This window comes from Parasteatoda tepidariorum, chromosome 6 (assembly GCF_982258835.1).
Source record: "Parasteatoda tepidariorum strain Cologne lab strain chromosome 6, Ptep-v5.0, whole genome shotgun sequence".
In the NCBI taxonomy this organism is placed as follows: Eukaryota; Metazoa; Arthropoda; class Arachnida; order Araneae; family Theridiidae; genus Parasteatoda; species Parasteatoda tepidariorum.
This window is the reverse complement of record NC_141760.1, coordinates 16,994,131-17,011,972: the sequence shown is the minus strand read 5'-3', so window position 1 is coordinate 17,011,972 and position 17,842 is coordinate 16,994,131. Positions and strand designations below refer to the sequence as shown.

Here is a 17,842-nt window from a genome sequence, read left to right as displayed (position 1 = left end):
AAAATTCTGGTAAAATTACAGTGCTGTTTGGTAATAACATTTCTGGTAAAAAAAAAAATAATAATTCGAGTTGATAAAACCAAATTATATGGCAGTTGGACCACTTATTTGGCAATTTCGCCATTTGTAACGGTTTAATGGAAATTCTGGTTTTTAAAATTATAGTTCTTATTACCATACATTTAATAAAAAATACAAAGTGAAAAATAAATTGAGCAGAATAAATGGTTTTTAATCCGTCCTCTAAGGTGTCATGATAAAGTTACTAAACTTAATTACATTCACCAAATTTTATGACGCATTGTAAAATCATATTTTACTGTTAATTTTAGCAAAAAACATACCAAATCACTTTGGTAAAAATTACGAAGATTTTTAGCTTTCACAACGAGAAAGAAACACGGTATATCGACCATATTATGCTAATTTTGACCATACTTTTTTTTCTCACTCTAGGAACTAGTAATACTGAAAAATAATAGTGAAAGGACATATTTTTATGAGTGGTGAAGATAAAAATTTTCATGGCGGAAAAGCAAGTATAGTATAACGTAAAAAAAATGTAACGTAGTAGTATAACGTAAAAAAATAGCCCTGAAACGGATACTATTATTGATACTAATTAGAAAAGATAATTACTTATTTAATATTGATATTGAAATGGTAGTTATTTTCATTAATTAGTAAGGTCGAAATTTTTGATCATGTAAACTTGATGGTTACATACTTTCGAAGAGACTAGTGTATAAATGAACTTTGTGACTTTTAAAGTCTATTAATAAGACAATCTAAGAAAATCTAGCTTTTGTGACAGATAAGTAAAACCAATCGCAGCTATGGTTATATGGAGAGAAACGCCATGAAAAATTTCCTCGGTATCAAACAATGGTGAGAATTCGCCTTAACTTTAAAAAACGTGTCAATTTGAATCAAGTTTCCATTTGAAACTCCGAATCATGCTTTCGTTTTATTTCTCATATTTAAGAAGGATTCAATTGCTTGTTTATGGTTCTCCTTGGTTTCGTCAAAGCGTTGCAGTAAATTTCCACTTTCTTATTACTCAACACGCTCCAAAACTAATTAAGATTTGGTTTGAAAAGCCATTTGAAGTTGCTTAAAATTAATTTTATTTTAATAAAAGTAAAATTTATGAATTCTTTTCAGGTGACAAGTTATGATTCTTTTCAAGAATGGTCTGATGGTCATTGCCGCTATGTATATAGGCCTGATTGTGAGGAAGCGAGAAGGCACGGTTCTGGGTGGGCCATGCGCAATACCAACAACCATAATGTACACATTTTAAAAAAGTCATGTCTCGGTGTGCTGGTGTGCAGCGCAAGATGTACTCTTGATTCCGGCGAAAAAGTACATTTGAGACCAGCTATATGTGATAAAGCACGGAAAAAGCAACAAGGTAAAATATTTTTTTTCTCTTTAAATTCAATTTTTTCTATTCATATAAATAAAGCAAATATTTAAATAAACTATTATAATACAGCATAGTTTTAACTAGAGTCCCTGCATCTAAATTTGTTATGACAATCAGCTCTGAAATTGGTCAGATTGGGATTTCCAAAGAGAAATATAGCGGAGTCTGTTACATTTAAAAAAGTTTCCCTCAAGCTATGATTCGTGCTTCCATTTTTTTTATTTTTCGTTTATATTGATTAGTTGATTCAGCTCTTTAAGTATAAAAATATAAGTTTCACTTTAATTTGTTTTCAGAATTTAATTATTTAATTAATTTGTGAAATTAGTTAATTGATTATCAAAATTAAAATTAATTTTATGACCAGAAAACTAACATTTTATCGAAAAATTTATCTGACATATAATAGCATAAATAGATATAAGCACCAAGTACACTGTAAAGAAATAACACCCTTAAATGTACAAAATGTACACGGTAAGAAGTACAAATATTCAGGGTGCCAGTACTTTTTACCATAAAACCGTATTTTTAGCAGAACATATTACGGAACAAAAAATCTGATATACCGTGATTTTTGCAATAATAATTACCGCAAAATCACTGAATCACTCTAATTAAATAAATATTACTGTAAAAATAAAAGTGTAATATTTTACGGTAAAAATGTATTTTATGGATGATTTACCCACAGTGTCAGTACTTTATACCGTAATTTGATCCTGAAATATTTGCAGTGTATTATTACCATAATTTTCAAAAGTGAATTGTTTCACAATAAACATTATGATTAAATATTATTTTTACGTATAATAGAAACTTTTAATAGTTAAAATTAATTTTAGCAAGTAAAAATTTAGTAAAAAGAATACATAGTAGATTCAGCCAAATAAAACTTGTCGATCATTCCTGGTTAAACCTAAATATTTGTTACTTTTCTTCTTAGAAAATTTTGGCGTCAATTTTGATTCTGTTTTGCTGAGAAATTAATAAAAAAAGTGTTCATTAAAGTATTTGTTTATATTTGAAATCTCTACTCCTTAAAAATACTTAGACATTACTCATTTTTCATGGAAAACTTAATTTTGGAGTTTGAAATTAAAATTCAAATAGTTTTGTCTTGTCAAAAATTGTGTTTACGCTTAAATAAGTAATTAAGAAAAAGTGTCAATATGCACGTCATAACAAGTAGTCAAATCTTGAATAATATTTTCTTTTTCCTTTTTGAAAATTGCTGGCTGTATTTTTGAACAAATTAAGTTGGAATAATTTTTTAAAACCAGATTTGAATGTAATTCAAAATTAAAATATTAAAAATTACAAAATATCTTTGTGTTAAAATGCGTACGAACTAAATAAAGAAAATTTAAGAAAATTGTTACGTTTTAAAAAACAGTTCAGTAATTTTCGAAAATCTGCATCCGTGCGGATTACCAATTTTCTCGTGGTCGAATATTTTGTTCCCCACAGAGAAAAAAGTGCGGTTAAAATTACTATAATATGGTAAAATTTACCGTGTTCCTGGCACTATGGCAACCCTAAAAAACTTCTTTTAAGCGCTTTAACTTTTTCTTAAGCGCTTTAGTAATAATTTTGGTAAAATGAACTCTTATAATATGTGATAAATGAGGTAAAATTTAGTAATTTATCACGATAACTTATAACAAGGCGTAAAAACCATTTATTCGGTTAAATTCATTTTATTTTTCAGTTTTTTATTTTTTACTTAAATGTGTGGTTATTAACAATTATAATTTGGAAAACCAAAATTTCCTATAAATCATTACCATATGAATGAAAAAATTATTGAAATAAATGGTTTAAATACCGTATATTTTAGTTTTATAAGCCGAAATTAAATTTTATTACCAGAAATGTCAATACCAGACAGGACGGTAATTTCTCTAAGCTCTTAACGCAATTACTTTGACATCACTTTCTCTCTCCCTTTTTTTCTTTTTTGAAAAATTTTTCTTAAAAGAAATGCAATAGATATTGATTATTTATTGTTCTTTATCAAAGTTAATGCCTTGGTATACAATTCTTAAAACGCTAAAAAAAATTTCAATCTGAGCTAGTTTCTTTACTATAGAGAAATAGCAAGGTATGATTTTATTTAGCTACAAATTACTATTCGTAATATAATAATTTTATAATAAAAAAATAATAATTAAAATAATAATAATATAATAATAAAAAGAAGTTCTTAAGCAATGAAATATTTTTAAATGGATCATTTTTAACTTTTGATATATAGTAAAGAGATTCTTTCACAATTTATAATAAATTAATTAAGAATTTAAAAATAATTAAGATCTAATATAAAATATTTATAAATAAATATTTTACAGGAAAACCTTGTCCGAATCGTAAATGCTCCGGCAGGTTAGAAGTTCTTGCATGCAGAGGACACTGTGGTTACCCGGTTACTCACTTTTGGCGACATACGGAACATGCGATCTTTTTCCAAGCCAAAGGCAGCCACGATCATCCTAAACCAGAGCCTAAGGCCACGGCAGAGGCTCGCCGCACCTTACATTCACCCCTCCAAATGCATAGGAGGACAAAAAATATTCAAGATGCTATTAGTTTAGAATTACATGTGAGTATTTTGAAACGAACTATTAATTATTCGGTAAATTTCTCATTCATTATTTATACGACTACTATAGGTTACTACAAACATGGTCAATTTAAAATGAGCTTTTTATGGACAAGTTGCAAATTATTTCAAATTTAGTTTTTCCCCCCTTATTTATTTGGTGTTCCTTATATATTTTTTCCTAATTTATTTTAGGAACATTTTCAAATCACGGGTTCAGTTATTTACTCTGATAAAATGAAAAAAAAAGACGAGGGTATAGCTTTTAAAACGTGATTTTTATTTATTCGTTTATAAATTTAAAAATATTATAAGGTGTCATAATATCAAATAAGTATACTTATGGATAATCACGAATCATTGTACAACAATGTGCGTGGAACTCAAGTATCGTGTTTCATATCTTATGCTCAGAATTAATTATAGTTATAGTAAAGTCGAATGTTTTCATAATTCAAATTTAATTGGTTCTAAGAAATTCTATATATTGATGTGCAGAAACTTTATTAAGCGTCTACAGATAAATGTTTATGGTAAATCTAATTATCATTATTTTTAGAATTGTAACGCGAAACTATTATTAGCTGAAACTTTAATCTTAACCAAAATTAAGATAAGCAGGAAAAATCAAATAAAATAGGCAGAACCAAAATAATAGTAAGCAGGACCAAATGGTTTCAAAGCAAATTATGCATAGATTGAAAGTTTATCGGTCTACTGCAATCTGCAAAGTTACAAAATCTTCAGCATTTAAAAATAAAAGTTCCATTGTAACAGTTTTTTTTTATTATTTTAATTTCTTAAGTAATTTTAAAGTTTTATTTTTTAATCTATAGATTAACATGCAGAAATGATATTAAATTTCTTAAGAAGATTAATTGATAAGATAAATGTTTAGAGAAATAATTAAATATAGTATTTCTAGTATTGCAATGCCTAAAAACTTCATATGTTCCTTTGATGGCAAAGCAAATTATGCATTATATAAAGCTTGAAATTCTCTGCAGTTGACTAAGTTACGACATCTGCAACCTACAAATTTCATAATTTTATAAAATCTAGTCTTCAACAATCAAAATTACATTAATAACAATTTTTTAAAATTAAGTTTCATAAGGAGCTTTAAAAATATTTTATATTTTAAAACTATATATTAACAAGCACAAAAAATATACTAAGCTTCATAAGGTTAATTAATTAGGAACTATTTTAGAGAGAATCAAGTCATAATTATTTCAAGTTTTTTTAAAAAAAAAAAATTCTATTTGATTAAATATTAATTCTAACTTAAAATAGGATCCGTTGAAAAAATACCCCATAAACTTGTAGACACAACATCCCGGATCAAATGGCTTTTACACGCAAAGCGAATTGTAGAACCATTGTAAGTTCATGATGCTTCAGCAGTCTACAAACTTAAAAAGGAAAAGAAAAGAATATGATCATTTGTTGAACATGCACTGTATTCTATGTGCTGTACTCAACTGGCTATAATTTTAAATTTGTAGACAGTTTATCATTTTGTTGTTTATCAGTTTTGCGTGTTGTGAACTTGTCATTATGATGATTTAGATAAGAAAAAAGATATTAACTCCTATCTTCAAATCGTGGAAGTTAATATTGGAGAGTAAAGGATATGTGTATGCTTAAAATATAGTGTTTAAATTAGAGAGCTCAGTACGTTTAGCTTCTTAAAACGGGATTAGTTTGATGCAGTTGATTTAGGAAATTTTCAGTTTTTTTAGTTTGATTTAGAAAATTTGAAGTTCGAGAAACCGAAAGTTCTTAAATAGCTTAAACAATTATCTAGAAAATTAAAACGTAATTTTCTCGTAGAAACTTTTTAGACTATGTTTAAAATACTTTGGAAACTGTTTCTGAAGAAACGGGATACGTTATTTAATGTTAAGGAATTACATTTGTGTCTTTGCTATTTTGAATCCTGCTTCAAAGATTCGCATACACTTTATTCTCAAAATGCTAAGGTGCACATGACTGTTCATGTTTTTTTTCACGAAGTAATTTTAAGCTTGATAAGTTGAAATATGGAAATGGCTTAATGATATAAGAACAATGGCTTGATGATGTAAGAGAGCAAAACTTAAAGAAATTTTACAAAATACTCTTAAAATATTTTTGCAAACCAGAAACTGGATACAAATCTAACTAACCACTATCGATAAATAGCTTATCCATGTAAAGAAATAATTTCAGGCAATCTCTTTAGTAAATCTTTCTGTTCATTTTTGTATCTTTGTAGTCTTTCTCTTAAGAAAGAATTGTTAATACTCATGCAGTGCATTTATCTAATGCAATTCATAATGCAATTCATAAATGGGAATACCTTTGCTTAAATTTCTTGTGATTCCGATTAATATTTCAATATAACAGCATTTTTTTTTTAAAGAAATAAGCGTAAAAATACGGAAAATATTTATCGCATTATTTAATCAAATTTTTAAAAAAAAGAAAAAGTGCTTAATTAAACAAATTTAGGCGCTTTCAAAAATAATAACAGACCAGAATTAATTTTTGTTGTTGTTGCACATTAGAAGTTTAAAAGACATAAATAAAAACAAAACGATGAGTGTTTTTCAAAGTAGTGTATACTTTTACTTTTGATTTAATAAAGGATACCGCTTCCTTCCCCTTTTAATGTTTTGGCGAATACCTGTAACTTAAATAAAAAAAACTGAAATATAGATAAAAATGCAATTTTTCGAAAAAACTTAATTCAATTTTCGGTGTTTTATAACGCCAACTCATTCATCTAAAAATGACAAATACCGCAATTACTTCATCGTTCTCTTAACTGGCGATGATGACTGTGTATTATTGTTTATTCCATCATCTCCAACTTGAAATCGAAATAAATAAATTATGCATGCTTTCAGTAGAGAGGAAAAAAAGAGCGATGTTTTGAACGAAGGAATGGCTGCCCTTTGACACCTTTAATAAGGGACCTACACCCGAAGCACCATACCGCAATAGAGCAAGTTAACGATAGAACACTTATTACCTGTACCGTAGGTCGATCATTTGGCGGAAAAGCACCTAAATGGAGCCACTTTGGCAATAATTGTCCTTGTTAACAATTGCCGAATATAGACGATATTCCTCCAGGCTTAAAGAAAGACACATATCTTCAATGTGCATTGTTAAAAAAAAAAAAAAAAATGGCGCTGACTGTTATTATTCATGAGTTTTGAAGAAACTTGGGTGGAACGTTTTAAGTGATCTCGAAAAATTGGTATTTTACTAATTCACCTTGGGGGAATTTTTTTTCTTCTTATCTTTGTTTTTGTTGCACCTAAAACATTTAGCTGAATTGGGAGAAGCTTTTATGATTATTATGTAGATGTTTATTACATAGTTTTGTTCTTTTTTTAATATGGTTTCATAGCTGAGAGGTATAGAATGCTTAAAGAGAGAAAAAAACATGTTATAACAAGCAATTGTAAAGAAGGAAAAAATGAAAATGTACAAGCTTCCGGTTTTAAGAACAAAAATTCTGGGAGGGTTTTTTATTTGTTAAATATGCTACGTTTTTAGTCACTCGTATTTCTAGCACGATTATCTAAAACTAGAAACGAAACCTCTAATTCTATGATTTCGGTTCATTTGATAACATGTTATTTAAAGTGATATTTTACATTTAGAACAGTTATTTGCTTTCTTTTTTTCTAAAAGTTTATGCTTATTAAAATTTTTCAAAGTGGTTTGTAACAGAAGCTTCAATAAGTATGTTTCGGTAATATGAGTAGTTTTGTAAAAAACAACTATAGGTGACAAAGTTAATTATTATTATTATTATTTCAATTTATTTTTGGTTTTAGTAAAATAAATTTTTAGTGCATATATTTTAATATAAAATCATGTACTTAAATCCCGTTATTATGCTTAGAACAGCATATATATCCAAATATTTTTAAATAATCTTGATGAAATAATTACTTTATTTAAAGCATTGTTGTTTATGAATTACATAGGATAATATTTGAGGGGGGGGGGGAATTTAACACCAAAATTGAATTGGCTCTTACTGGCCTAATAGGGGGTATGAATGTCTTTAAATGTCTTTGGAAATGTCTTTAAACGTTATGCAAATATATTGCTGAACAATTTTGCTTTTAAATCGATAAGTGTTGCCGGAAAAATTTCTAGTAAATAATATTTTTTATAGATAAATGGGAGGGAATATTGAAAGATTTTTAGAAATCAATTCATTGGCACGTTTAGAAAGAATAAATGAAGAAACAGGTAGTCTTGTCGGAAATCAGCTAACGTAAATATTTCGAATTCCTTCCGCACAAACGTAACATGCGAAAAATAGACAGAACAAATGTAATGAGAAAACTAACCATTTCGCTTCGTTACTCAGTCGAAAGAGGGCGCACCGTTTCGCCAGTGATGCAAGATCGTCGAGCGAGTGGGAAAGATAACAGCTGGAACCTTGACAAACAAACCGTTTTCACTCTCCGCTGCATCTTTCTGTGATTGAATTTAGCGATATTCTACCGCAATCCGGTGAAAACAGGGAAATTTCCAGTCCACAACGTTCTCCCGAAAGTTTTGAAGCTGCTATTTCGTTCAAGCATATCTCTTCTTTTAAGTTCCAAATGCTTCTTTTTTTTCAAACAATTTTTCTTAAGATTCTTTCTCATAAAAAAGAGCGGAAAAATTGGGCAGAAATACAGCGCATGCGAATGGTTATTTCGTTTAAATCCAATTCTTAAATAAATAAAATCGTTTTCTTTTATGAAATAGGAATTATAAATTGTTTGTTTGGGACTCTGAAATTCATACAAAGGATTCAAAAGATTAGTTTTTCCCCTTTTGAATTTCAAAGAGAATGATACTATAAAAATTACAAATGAATTTTTACAAGAGAATTACTTTTCGAAATGCTACTTTATTTTTTTGACGTAAGTATAATGCGTTTCTTCGAAGAAAATTGCATACGGGATGTCATGAAACAAGTTTTTGTCAAAACATAGAAACACTAAAAGAACTAACTTCACATTAATTAAGAAATGTTCTATTCAAAATAAAAATTTTAGTTGTTTCAAAGCAAGAAATTGTATTAACGAACGAAGCGTATTGAATAAAGCAAACTTACTTGTTTTATCCTACAATATTTAAGTTCTTTTATCGGACGTAAAATAATTTATTTTATCGCTAAAAGGTGTATGTTAGAGTTTTTAGTTTTTATTAAAATAAAGAAAAAGAAGTGTTAAAAAGATCCAATTTGATTGAACTGTTGTTTCTTCATCCTTCATAACTGAACTCTTTTGAAATATAAATTATTTTGTATATTGTTAGCTTTTTAAAACTGGTGGAAAAAAGGATTTGCGTTAACTATCAATTGATTATCAATTTGAGTTTCTTCTATATTTAGACGGTCAATAATTTGATTCCATCAAAAAAATGCCTGTTTATTTCGAGAGAGAACGTTTCTGAGTTTGATTTCGTAACTTAGAATAATGTCTGCACTAATTAATTGGTATATTTAAAGTTATTCACTAAAACCATTTAAGATTGAGTCTCAGTACGTAAAAATCTAATGCTTAGATCAAAAGTTATTTGAAACTATCGCTCCTTTTCTATTAAATTTTTTTTTGAATTTTTACTTTACATAACTAATGCAGCTTCAATTACACATTTTCTTTTCAATGTTTAAAATCGTATTATTTAAAGGATTAACTTAAATTCTAAGTTCAACATTCAATCAATCAAAAAATATCGTACATAAGCAATAAGAAAAGTCCATGTGCAATGAAAACTACATTAGTTGTATAAACGCTATTAAGTTCTTATTCAGTTTGATTTAAAAAGGGTTGAGAATGTAAAAGAGGTTTTTGGGAAACATCAACTCAAAGTTAGTAAAACATTATAATTAACCATATGAGTTTCAGCCATATTATGTATAAGTTAAACTATTTGAGTTTCAATTTACTTTTTTTGATAATATTTTTAAAATGTTTACAGTCATAATGCAAAGATATGAAAGGCAGAAAAAAATTAAGTATTATTGTACCTGTGAAGACTATACACAATGTAAAAGTGTTTTATTTATTAATTAAAATTTAAAGTTTAATATTTCTATATTATATGTAAGAAAAATATCCATAAAATTAAATTTTTCCAATAGTACGGATGACATATTTAAATATTAGATTTAACTTTTACTTACCACTGTTGAGAAATTCGGTAACAAACTAAATACAGGTCTTAAGAACAAAAGATCATTTAAGATATAACAAATAACCACTATAAAAAATTATTCTGTTCCTTCTCACGATCACCAAATGATATAGTTTCTCAGTCGTGCTTAGAACAATACAGAATAAATATTTTCCAAATCAGTATCAAAAATGATTTTATCACACAAAGAATTGATGGAAATGCCGCCCATTTTCGCCACCAAGTCTTTTAAACTGGCGTGACGAAACCTGAACTCAACATGATCATCAGAAACACATTTAATGCTAAGTCACAGGATCTTGTAAAATTGGCTTTAGTCTCTAAAGATACACTTTAGTCCATTTATATAATAATAGTTATCAGTGAAATTCGCAAACGACCCTTTCATGAGTTCATAGAATAATCGATTTGATTTAGAAGTGAGCATAAAAATGATTAAAATATTTTCTTTTTTTGACTTTTTTAAGATTTATAGTTCTTAAATGTATTAAAAAAGGCTAAAAAATAATTACAAATACTTACATGGAATCTTTTAAGCAATAAAATTCTTTCATTTTTCAAAATGCATTTATTTATGCGTCTTTCTTAGCTAAAAGAATATGAATTTTGTGTGAGCACTTTAGATAAATGTTGCGTGCTTTAATAAAATCAACCATGTGAGCAATTTATGTGCCAATCATCTCAGAGAATTTCCACAGATAAGAATTCAGCTTGTATTAAAATGTTTATATAAAATCATCGATGAAATTTCGATGAAAAAAAAATCGATGAATAAATTAACCTACCGTTAATTTATGAAGCAACTGAAATTTTTAAATGCAACATTTACAATCTTTTTAAATAAAAAAAATCTTGATGAGATCTAATACTCGATTGATAATAATAATAATAATGATGATAATAATAACAAATACTTTAATAAATTTTAAAATAGAACAATTCTTCAAAATTAAAACTGTACTTGAAACACTAGAGAAATAATAATAAAACGAGATCTTGCAAGAATTATTTCACCATAAATACGGATCAGTGTTTCCTAGTAAACTGCAAAAGTTAAATAGTTAATATTTTTTTCTTTCTAGATACCAATGAAGGAGAATAAAAGACCAGATATGCATCCAGCTTGGAGGCGAAATAGTTCTTCTTATGAAAGTAACAAACTAGCTAGACTTGATCATCAACTTCAAATTTCTAAGAAGAATGGTACGTAGACAATCTTGTACTTACAAATTCTTACTTTCTTTTTTTTCTAAGTAAAGGGTTAGTTCTAAAACTATCTTAATTCATGATTTATTTTAATGAGGGCTATAAAAAATATATATCTCTTCGATATTTGATTTTTGGTAAATGTTTCTGAAATCTGACCACCTATTCGATCTACACAAAAAGTTAACTGGTTATCATCTTGAAGGTGACCGATGATTGTATTTACCGAATAATGTATAATCTGCAATTTTTAATGACATTTCGTACATTAATGTTCCCAAGTTAACAGAAAAATTATAAAATATAAAAATGACTAAAACCTTTCTGTTTCAATTTTTAGAACGCGAAATCTGAACTTTAAAATCAAATTCTTAAATAATGTAAAATTTCATAAAAAAAAAACGCATTCTTAAACAGTATTTACTTAAATACTTGATGAATGCAAATTAAATGATAATCAATAATTAAAAAAAAAACCTGTGCGTTCTCCTTGACACAACGAAAAACAACTATTGTATCAAGCTTAAAATGAAAATAAAGATAAACACATTTTATCCAACGTCCGATACGTGTGCTATTCTGAAACTTTAAAAGCAAAAAATACTTTATAATTTAAGTCAAATTTATGTCGAAAAAATAGCTAATGTTAGTTTAGGATGCTTTTGCTTAGGATGCTTGTTTATGATGTGTATGGCCCATTTCTAGAAAGTAGTAATTTCGGGCACTTAGGGTTAATATATTTTTTTGTCAAAAGCAAATTAATATTTCGATTAAATTTTTCAGCTAATCTAAATTAAACGTATAATATTTTATAGCTTGTCATAGTTAAGCACAATAGCGCAATTATTTTTGTTAACTGGATTTTTTTAAAAACCAGGCGTTAAAAACTTCAAAAAAGAGTTTCGTTTTATTTAACGTAGCAGACATTTTTTTTTTAAAGTTTAGACATATGACGTCATTTTGACGTAAATTATAACTGAATTTCTTTTTTTATAATCTGCGTAGAAAAAACGCCATTTAGTGAGTTTTTTACAATTGTGATGGTTGGTTTTTAAAAGGTGTATTTAACGCATTTCATTCAAAAGTATTCCACACATGATTTCTCGAAATAATCATTTATAATTGATGATAAATAAATCCTTTTCAGGTGATACTCAATGTTCCTGTCCTCCCTTCGAATGTCTGTGTTCCAAAAACTACACTGTGGGCTGTCGCTCTTTTGCAGCTGTAAGCAAAGACGAACCATCTTCTTATAGTGATTTGATGGTAACTAATTTAGAGAGTATGCCTACCGAATGCTCTGTCTTTCAAGCCATTGACAAGGTGCTAGAGGACGTGGCCTGCTCTTACGGCCATTCAACATCTTACAGACTCGCAGCCAAAGTTGCATCTGATTTTGATCAAGCTTATTATAGTTCCTTCGGTGATGGTAAGTTTTAAGCGTGTACTTTTTTCCCCTCCCGTTTTTACTTGTTTACCTTAAAGGAATTTTTATAATTCAAGTTATGTGAATACGTATTTCTTTAATGAGGAACAGACATAAATTTTCACAAATTAACTATTATGACACTCGTTATGAAAAAAAACGTTTTAAAGCAAATCACAATATCATTCTTTTGACTAATATTTGATGATTTGCTGTAGTTTTAATAATTTAAAACTGGCTAATTTCGGTGTAGTTGAACTGACCCGATATTCTGTGTATTTGAAGTATTTATTAAGAAAAAGTAAAGTTAAAGCTTCGTGCAATCAAAAATAAGACTTGCACTTTTTTATTATCCAATCTTTAGTCAAAATAAACTGACACAGTTTTTTTTTAAAAAAATGCAAGAACTAAAGCACGATTGGTACTTTGTACGTTGCATCACACTATTATTTTTCATTCACTGAAGGTGAAGATAAGGTCTTGAATTGAATTGGATTTCGAGTAGTTGAAGGTATTTTCACTAGTGCAAAGCAACTACATGCGTAGTGCAAAGCAACTACGCAACAACACACAAGTAAGAAGCAGCACTCACTTAGCAGATCTTGTTCTTGGTTACGGTTCAGCTTACAATGCTTCCTAACGTCTTAGATTCTCTTTATCAAAATAGCCATTATCTATACACTAATTTTATATATGTTTAAAATATGAAATATAACTGATTATGTTATTATTTAGAAAATTAATAATTATATACAATATAGTTGTTTTGACACTTTTTGTTGAAGAAAACTTTTGGTTATTTTTAAATACTGTTTACGTATATTTCAAAGCTTGCATTAAAAACATAAATTTGTTGTGGAAAAACGGTGTATTTTAAGCATCCACTGTTATGAATTCACTATCAATTTTGATTAAGTTGCCTTTTGTGTTTCTAACTTTGTTAATATCTCAATTACAGGTTATGATACAGAAATGGACAGAATTAACCAAAGTTTTTACTCTTCTTGTGATCCTTATCGAGGTCATCCTACAACTAAACACAATAGTCACACTATGGACACTCACGTGCTTCTACCGCCACCTCCCCTGCTTCACCATTCCGTTGCCAGTGATGACTTATCAACCAGCTTTTCAGACGAATGCCCCTTAACGCCTATTCACCATTCGTCACCCAGAAGTACAGATGCGTTCTCAACATTTCCAGAAATAGAAGATGTCATACATCCTTCTGATATTCTAGTCTTAGACCAGCCCTTGAGAAAACCAGGGACGTGGTCAGAGAGTGAACAGGATCATCACATACAGACTTATCAGGATAATTATAGCCATTCAAATCATGCAAGTGAAGCGATGAAAGATGATTATGTGGTCACTTCCTTAGACGACCCAGATGTGTCTCAGAGATTCTTCGCTGCCATTGACAATCTGTTATTGCAAGATTATGGAAATGGCGATAATTTTGCTAGTCCACCGGATGAGATCAGGGATTCAGAAAAAGAAGGTAAGTTTAGAATGATTCTGAGAAATTACTTCACTCAGTTGAATTATTTAATCGATAGCTTAGAATATCTAAGAAAGATTAAAATTATGAAAAATATGGAAAAATTAAATTCGGAAGTGTATTTTTCTGAAAGTGTATTTAGAAAAAATTTCTTTAGCAACACGTAATGTTTTTCTTCTTCTTTTTTTTACCTTTGTTCCAAAATTTAAAAAATAAGGAAATGAGAAATACTGATTTATAATACTGACCGAAATAAGCATTTGAAGTTTTATTCTTGAAAAGTTAACTAACACTATGCTGAAAAAAATTTATCAGATAATATTTTTGTTAAACCAAATATATTAGGAGAAAAATTTAGACAGTTTTTTAAGTTTATACAGTTTGAATATTGGGTCCATACATTGCACGAAAAAAATAACACTTATAAAATAAAACAAAATATTTTAGATCTGTAAAAATCTTAGACACATGAGGGTTTCTGCGTCATGTAATTCTTGTTCTTAAAATATAAATCGAAAAATCTGACTTCTGATGTTTGTCTAATTTCATTTTAGTATCGTTTATAGTAGCTTCAATAGATACGCAATGGCTTAATTATTTATATGAAATAGTTAATTCTAAGCATTTAAAACCTAGAAAAATTATGATAAACATTATGCGAACTTACACATTTTATTTTTTGCAGGTCATTTGAATACAAACTGGGAGACAGCCAATGCGATTTCCTCTTTCTTTAGTCACACTCAACAGCATGGTATCAATGATCTCACTTATCCCACAAATGTGATTGAGCCTAACTCAAAAGAAGACCACTATCTTGATCAAAGTCAGCACCAAGATATCAAGATAGTGCCCAACAATTACACCTCCGTTTTTCCGATGCAAATTTCTGCCAGTCTCTGTGAGAGGCCAATGGACATGGATATTGCAGAATCAGAGCTTATTATTCCCCACAGGACTACAGCCCAACATGTGCCTTACTGACGCTTCGGACAGAAAGGTTGAAGCTATTAGTTGAATTTTCGTTTGAGCTCTGCACGTTTGTGTTTTATATAGTAAGCACTATAATTTGTCGCATGGTGTAATTGTGGAAGTACTTAAATTTGGTGCTCGGATCGGATGTAATGTACTGAGGAAAAAAAATCATGTTTTAAAAAGTGTGGTTTTGAAAGTTCTAACGGCATTGTTTTTACAATTTGTGTTCAAAATCTTTCACGAATGAATTTTCATTTGCACAAAACTTCTCGAACACAAAATATGGACATTAAATTCCTGGTAGTGTTCTGTTTACTCGAAAATTTTGACCATATTCTTCCAGAAAGGATATATCGTTGTTTACGAAAGATTTTATGCGCAATAAATTTTATCTCATCGATTTTTTTTAAGTTGCCAATTCTTAAGTTGCCAGTTTAGGATTTTGCCAATTTAAAATTTCTTTAATTTGCCTTCAAATTTTCTTTTGGAATAGTCTAGTCTCGAAATCATGCTTTTAGGTGGTTTTATGAGATATTTTGTATTGAAATAGAGAGCTGACGATACATAAAGTAAAGAGAGAAACAGTAACTAAAAGTTATTGAATCTTAAAATAATGGTACTGGTTATGAAAATAAACCTTTCAAGTTTCATAGGAATTAAAGTTTCATCAAGTTTCATAAGATTTTATTTATGATAGTCACCAAACATGGCATTAAACATAATGTAAGTTTCATGGTGTTGCATATTTTTTTATGTTCATAATTTTGGAATGCACCACTCAACCAGGATTTATCACAATTTAAAACAGAATGGCAAATTAAAACTGTTCGATTTTTGACTTCACAAAGCAATTCTTTAAGAGGGAGGGGAAAATTTTAACAATCTACATTTAATATCAATAATTTATTCAATTTAATTTTTGCATTTTTTTAAGAACTTAATGTATGTGATGATGAAAGAGACATTATTTTATATGAATGTTTTATATGTTAATTATCTTAACATTATTTTATATGTTAATTACCTTAAGTACTACGCGGGCAACAAAATCCATAATCCACAATTTTGGATATTTCACTAAAAACTCTCTAGATAAAAAAATTACCTACATAAAGAAAATTTTTGATCAATAAAAGTACGTTGATCTCTTCAAAAACTAAACTGAAAATCAATTTGAGCACAACGCTTGCCACCAATAATATTGTCGGTAAAAAATATTTAATTCAATATTAGTGATGTAACTTTCAATGACAAAACAACAATTTCAAATACCTTTTCTTGGTCTTACAAAACAGTAATAAATATTTCGTAGCTAAATTTTTTGAAGTAGACCAGAAAAAACCCCAAGACTCTAAAAAAGGTTAAATTTTATGGTAGTATTTGCTTTCATAAAATAAATTATAAATCTCTACCTAAGTAATCACGAAAGAAATTTTTTTCTTCTATTTAATCATTCTTTTATATCAAAATGGTGCTATGTATGTTTTTAAAATACACCGTAAAAATCCATAACGGTTGCCTTTTTTATTGCTGAGTTTTTCATCTACACGGGAAAACTTTAAGATTATTCTAAATATTTACGTGGATTTAAACTTTTATTAAAGAAAACTTTTCCCTGCTGTTAGTTCTGTTGTATATTGTTTTAATTCCTTTCAGTACAAATTAATATTTTAAAAAGATTAATAACTTTTTTCAATTTCAATAATTTAAACATAATTTTAAATTTTCTTTTTTATCCTTTTTATTATCTTAAATTATAACAAATAAAGTGTAATTTAACTTTTTTTTAATTACAACTTAAATAAAGGTTATTATTAAATGATATTTCTTGATGCGTATATCGTTTATGGATTTTTTATGTTCCTAAAGATTTTTTAAAATGGCTTTTTGAAACATACAAAAACCACATTTTTTAAAAATGATTATAAATAAAGTGTTAAATTAATGAATTCATTTTCTATTTATAAATATTAAGAATTCTGAGCAGTAATTTACTTTTTGGAAGTTGCAAATGTGTCATTTTTTTCCAAAGTTATAAATGTATATAAAAATGTTATGTAAAAAACTACAATTGTTCTCAATAAATTTCACTAGTCAATGAATTATGTTTTGTTTCATTAATGGGTTGTTTTTGTTTTGAGTTATATGTATTCATACGTGGCTATTAAATTTTCTTGATATTGTAAACTCGTTATTTAAACAAGTTATTATTGCTGTTAAATTCAGAAGTAAAAATATTGCAATGTGCTTGTTTTTCAGGTTAAGTTCGCGGATTTTTAAAATCTGAAATATGCAATTTTTTTCCATACCTTTTCTATTTTTTACTAAAAGTTCTAATATTTTTCTAAGTGAAATTGTCTTATTACAAGAAGTTTCCTTTAATATATCAGCTCAACGTTTTTTTTTTACACACAGAAAATGTGTTAAGAAATGTAAATATATGCAGACACTTTGTTAAGCATAAAATTTTAATATTTTTTGTGAATTCATTAAACAATG

At 28.0% G+C, this 17,842-nt stretch overlaps 1 protein-coding gene across 1 annotated transcript in view; it reads left to right on the top strand.

Moving 5' to 3' along the window:
* LOC107448008 (uncharacterized) overlaps nucleotides 1–16,427 on the top strand; it is a 35,837-nt gene extending 19,410 nt beyond the window's left edge. Inside the window, exons 4-9 of the mRNA XM_016063103.4 lie at nucleotides 1,165–1,414; nucleotides 3,781–4,031; nucleotides 11,318–11,438; nucleotides 12,589–12,870; nucleotides 13,826–14,368; nucleotides 15,054–16,427. Of these exons, the coding sequence (XP_015918589.2) occupies nucleotides 1,165–1,414; nucleotides 3,781–4,031; nucleotides 11,318–11,438; nucleotides 12,589–12,870; nucleotides 13,826–14,368; nucleotides 15,054–15,352 (1,746 nt within the window). The 3' untranslated portion in view covers nucleotides 15,353–16,427. The remainder of the gene's footprint in view (nucleotides 1–1,164; nucleotides 1,415–3,780; nucleotides 4,032–11,317; nucleotides 11,439–12,588; nucleotides 12,871–13,825; nucleotides 14,369–15,053) is intronic.
* Nucleotides 16,428–17,842: the final 1,415 nt, after the last annotated feature.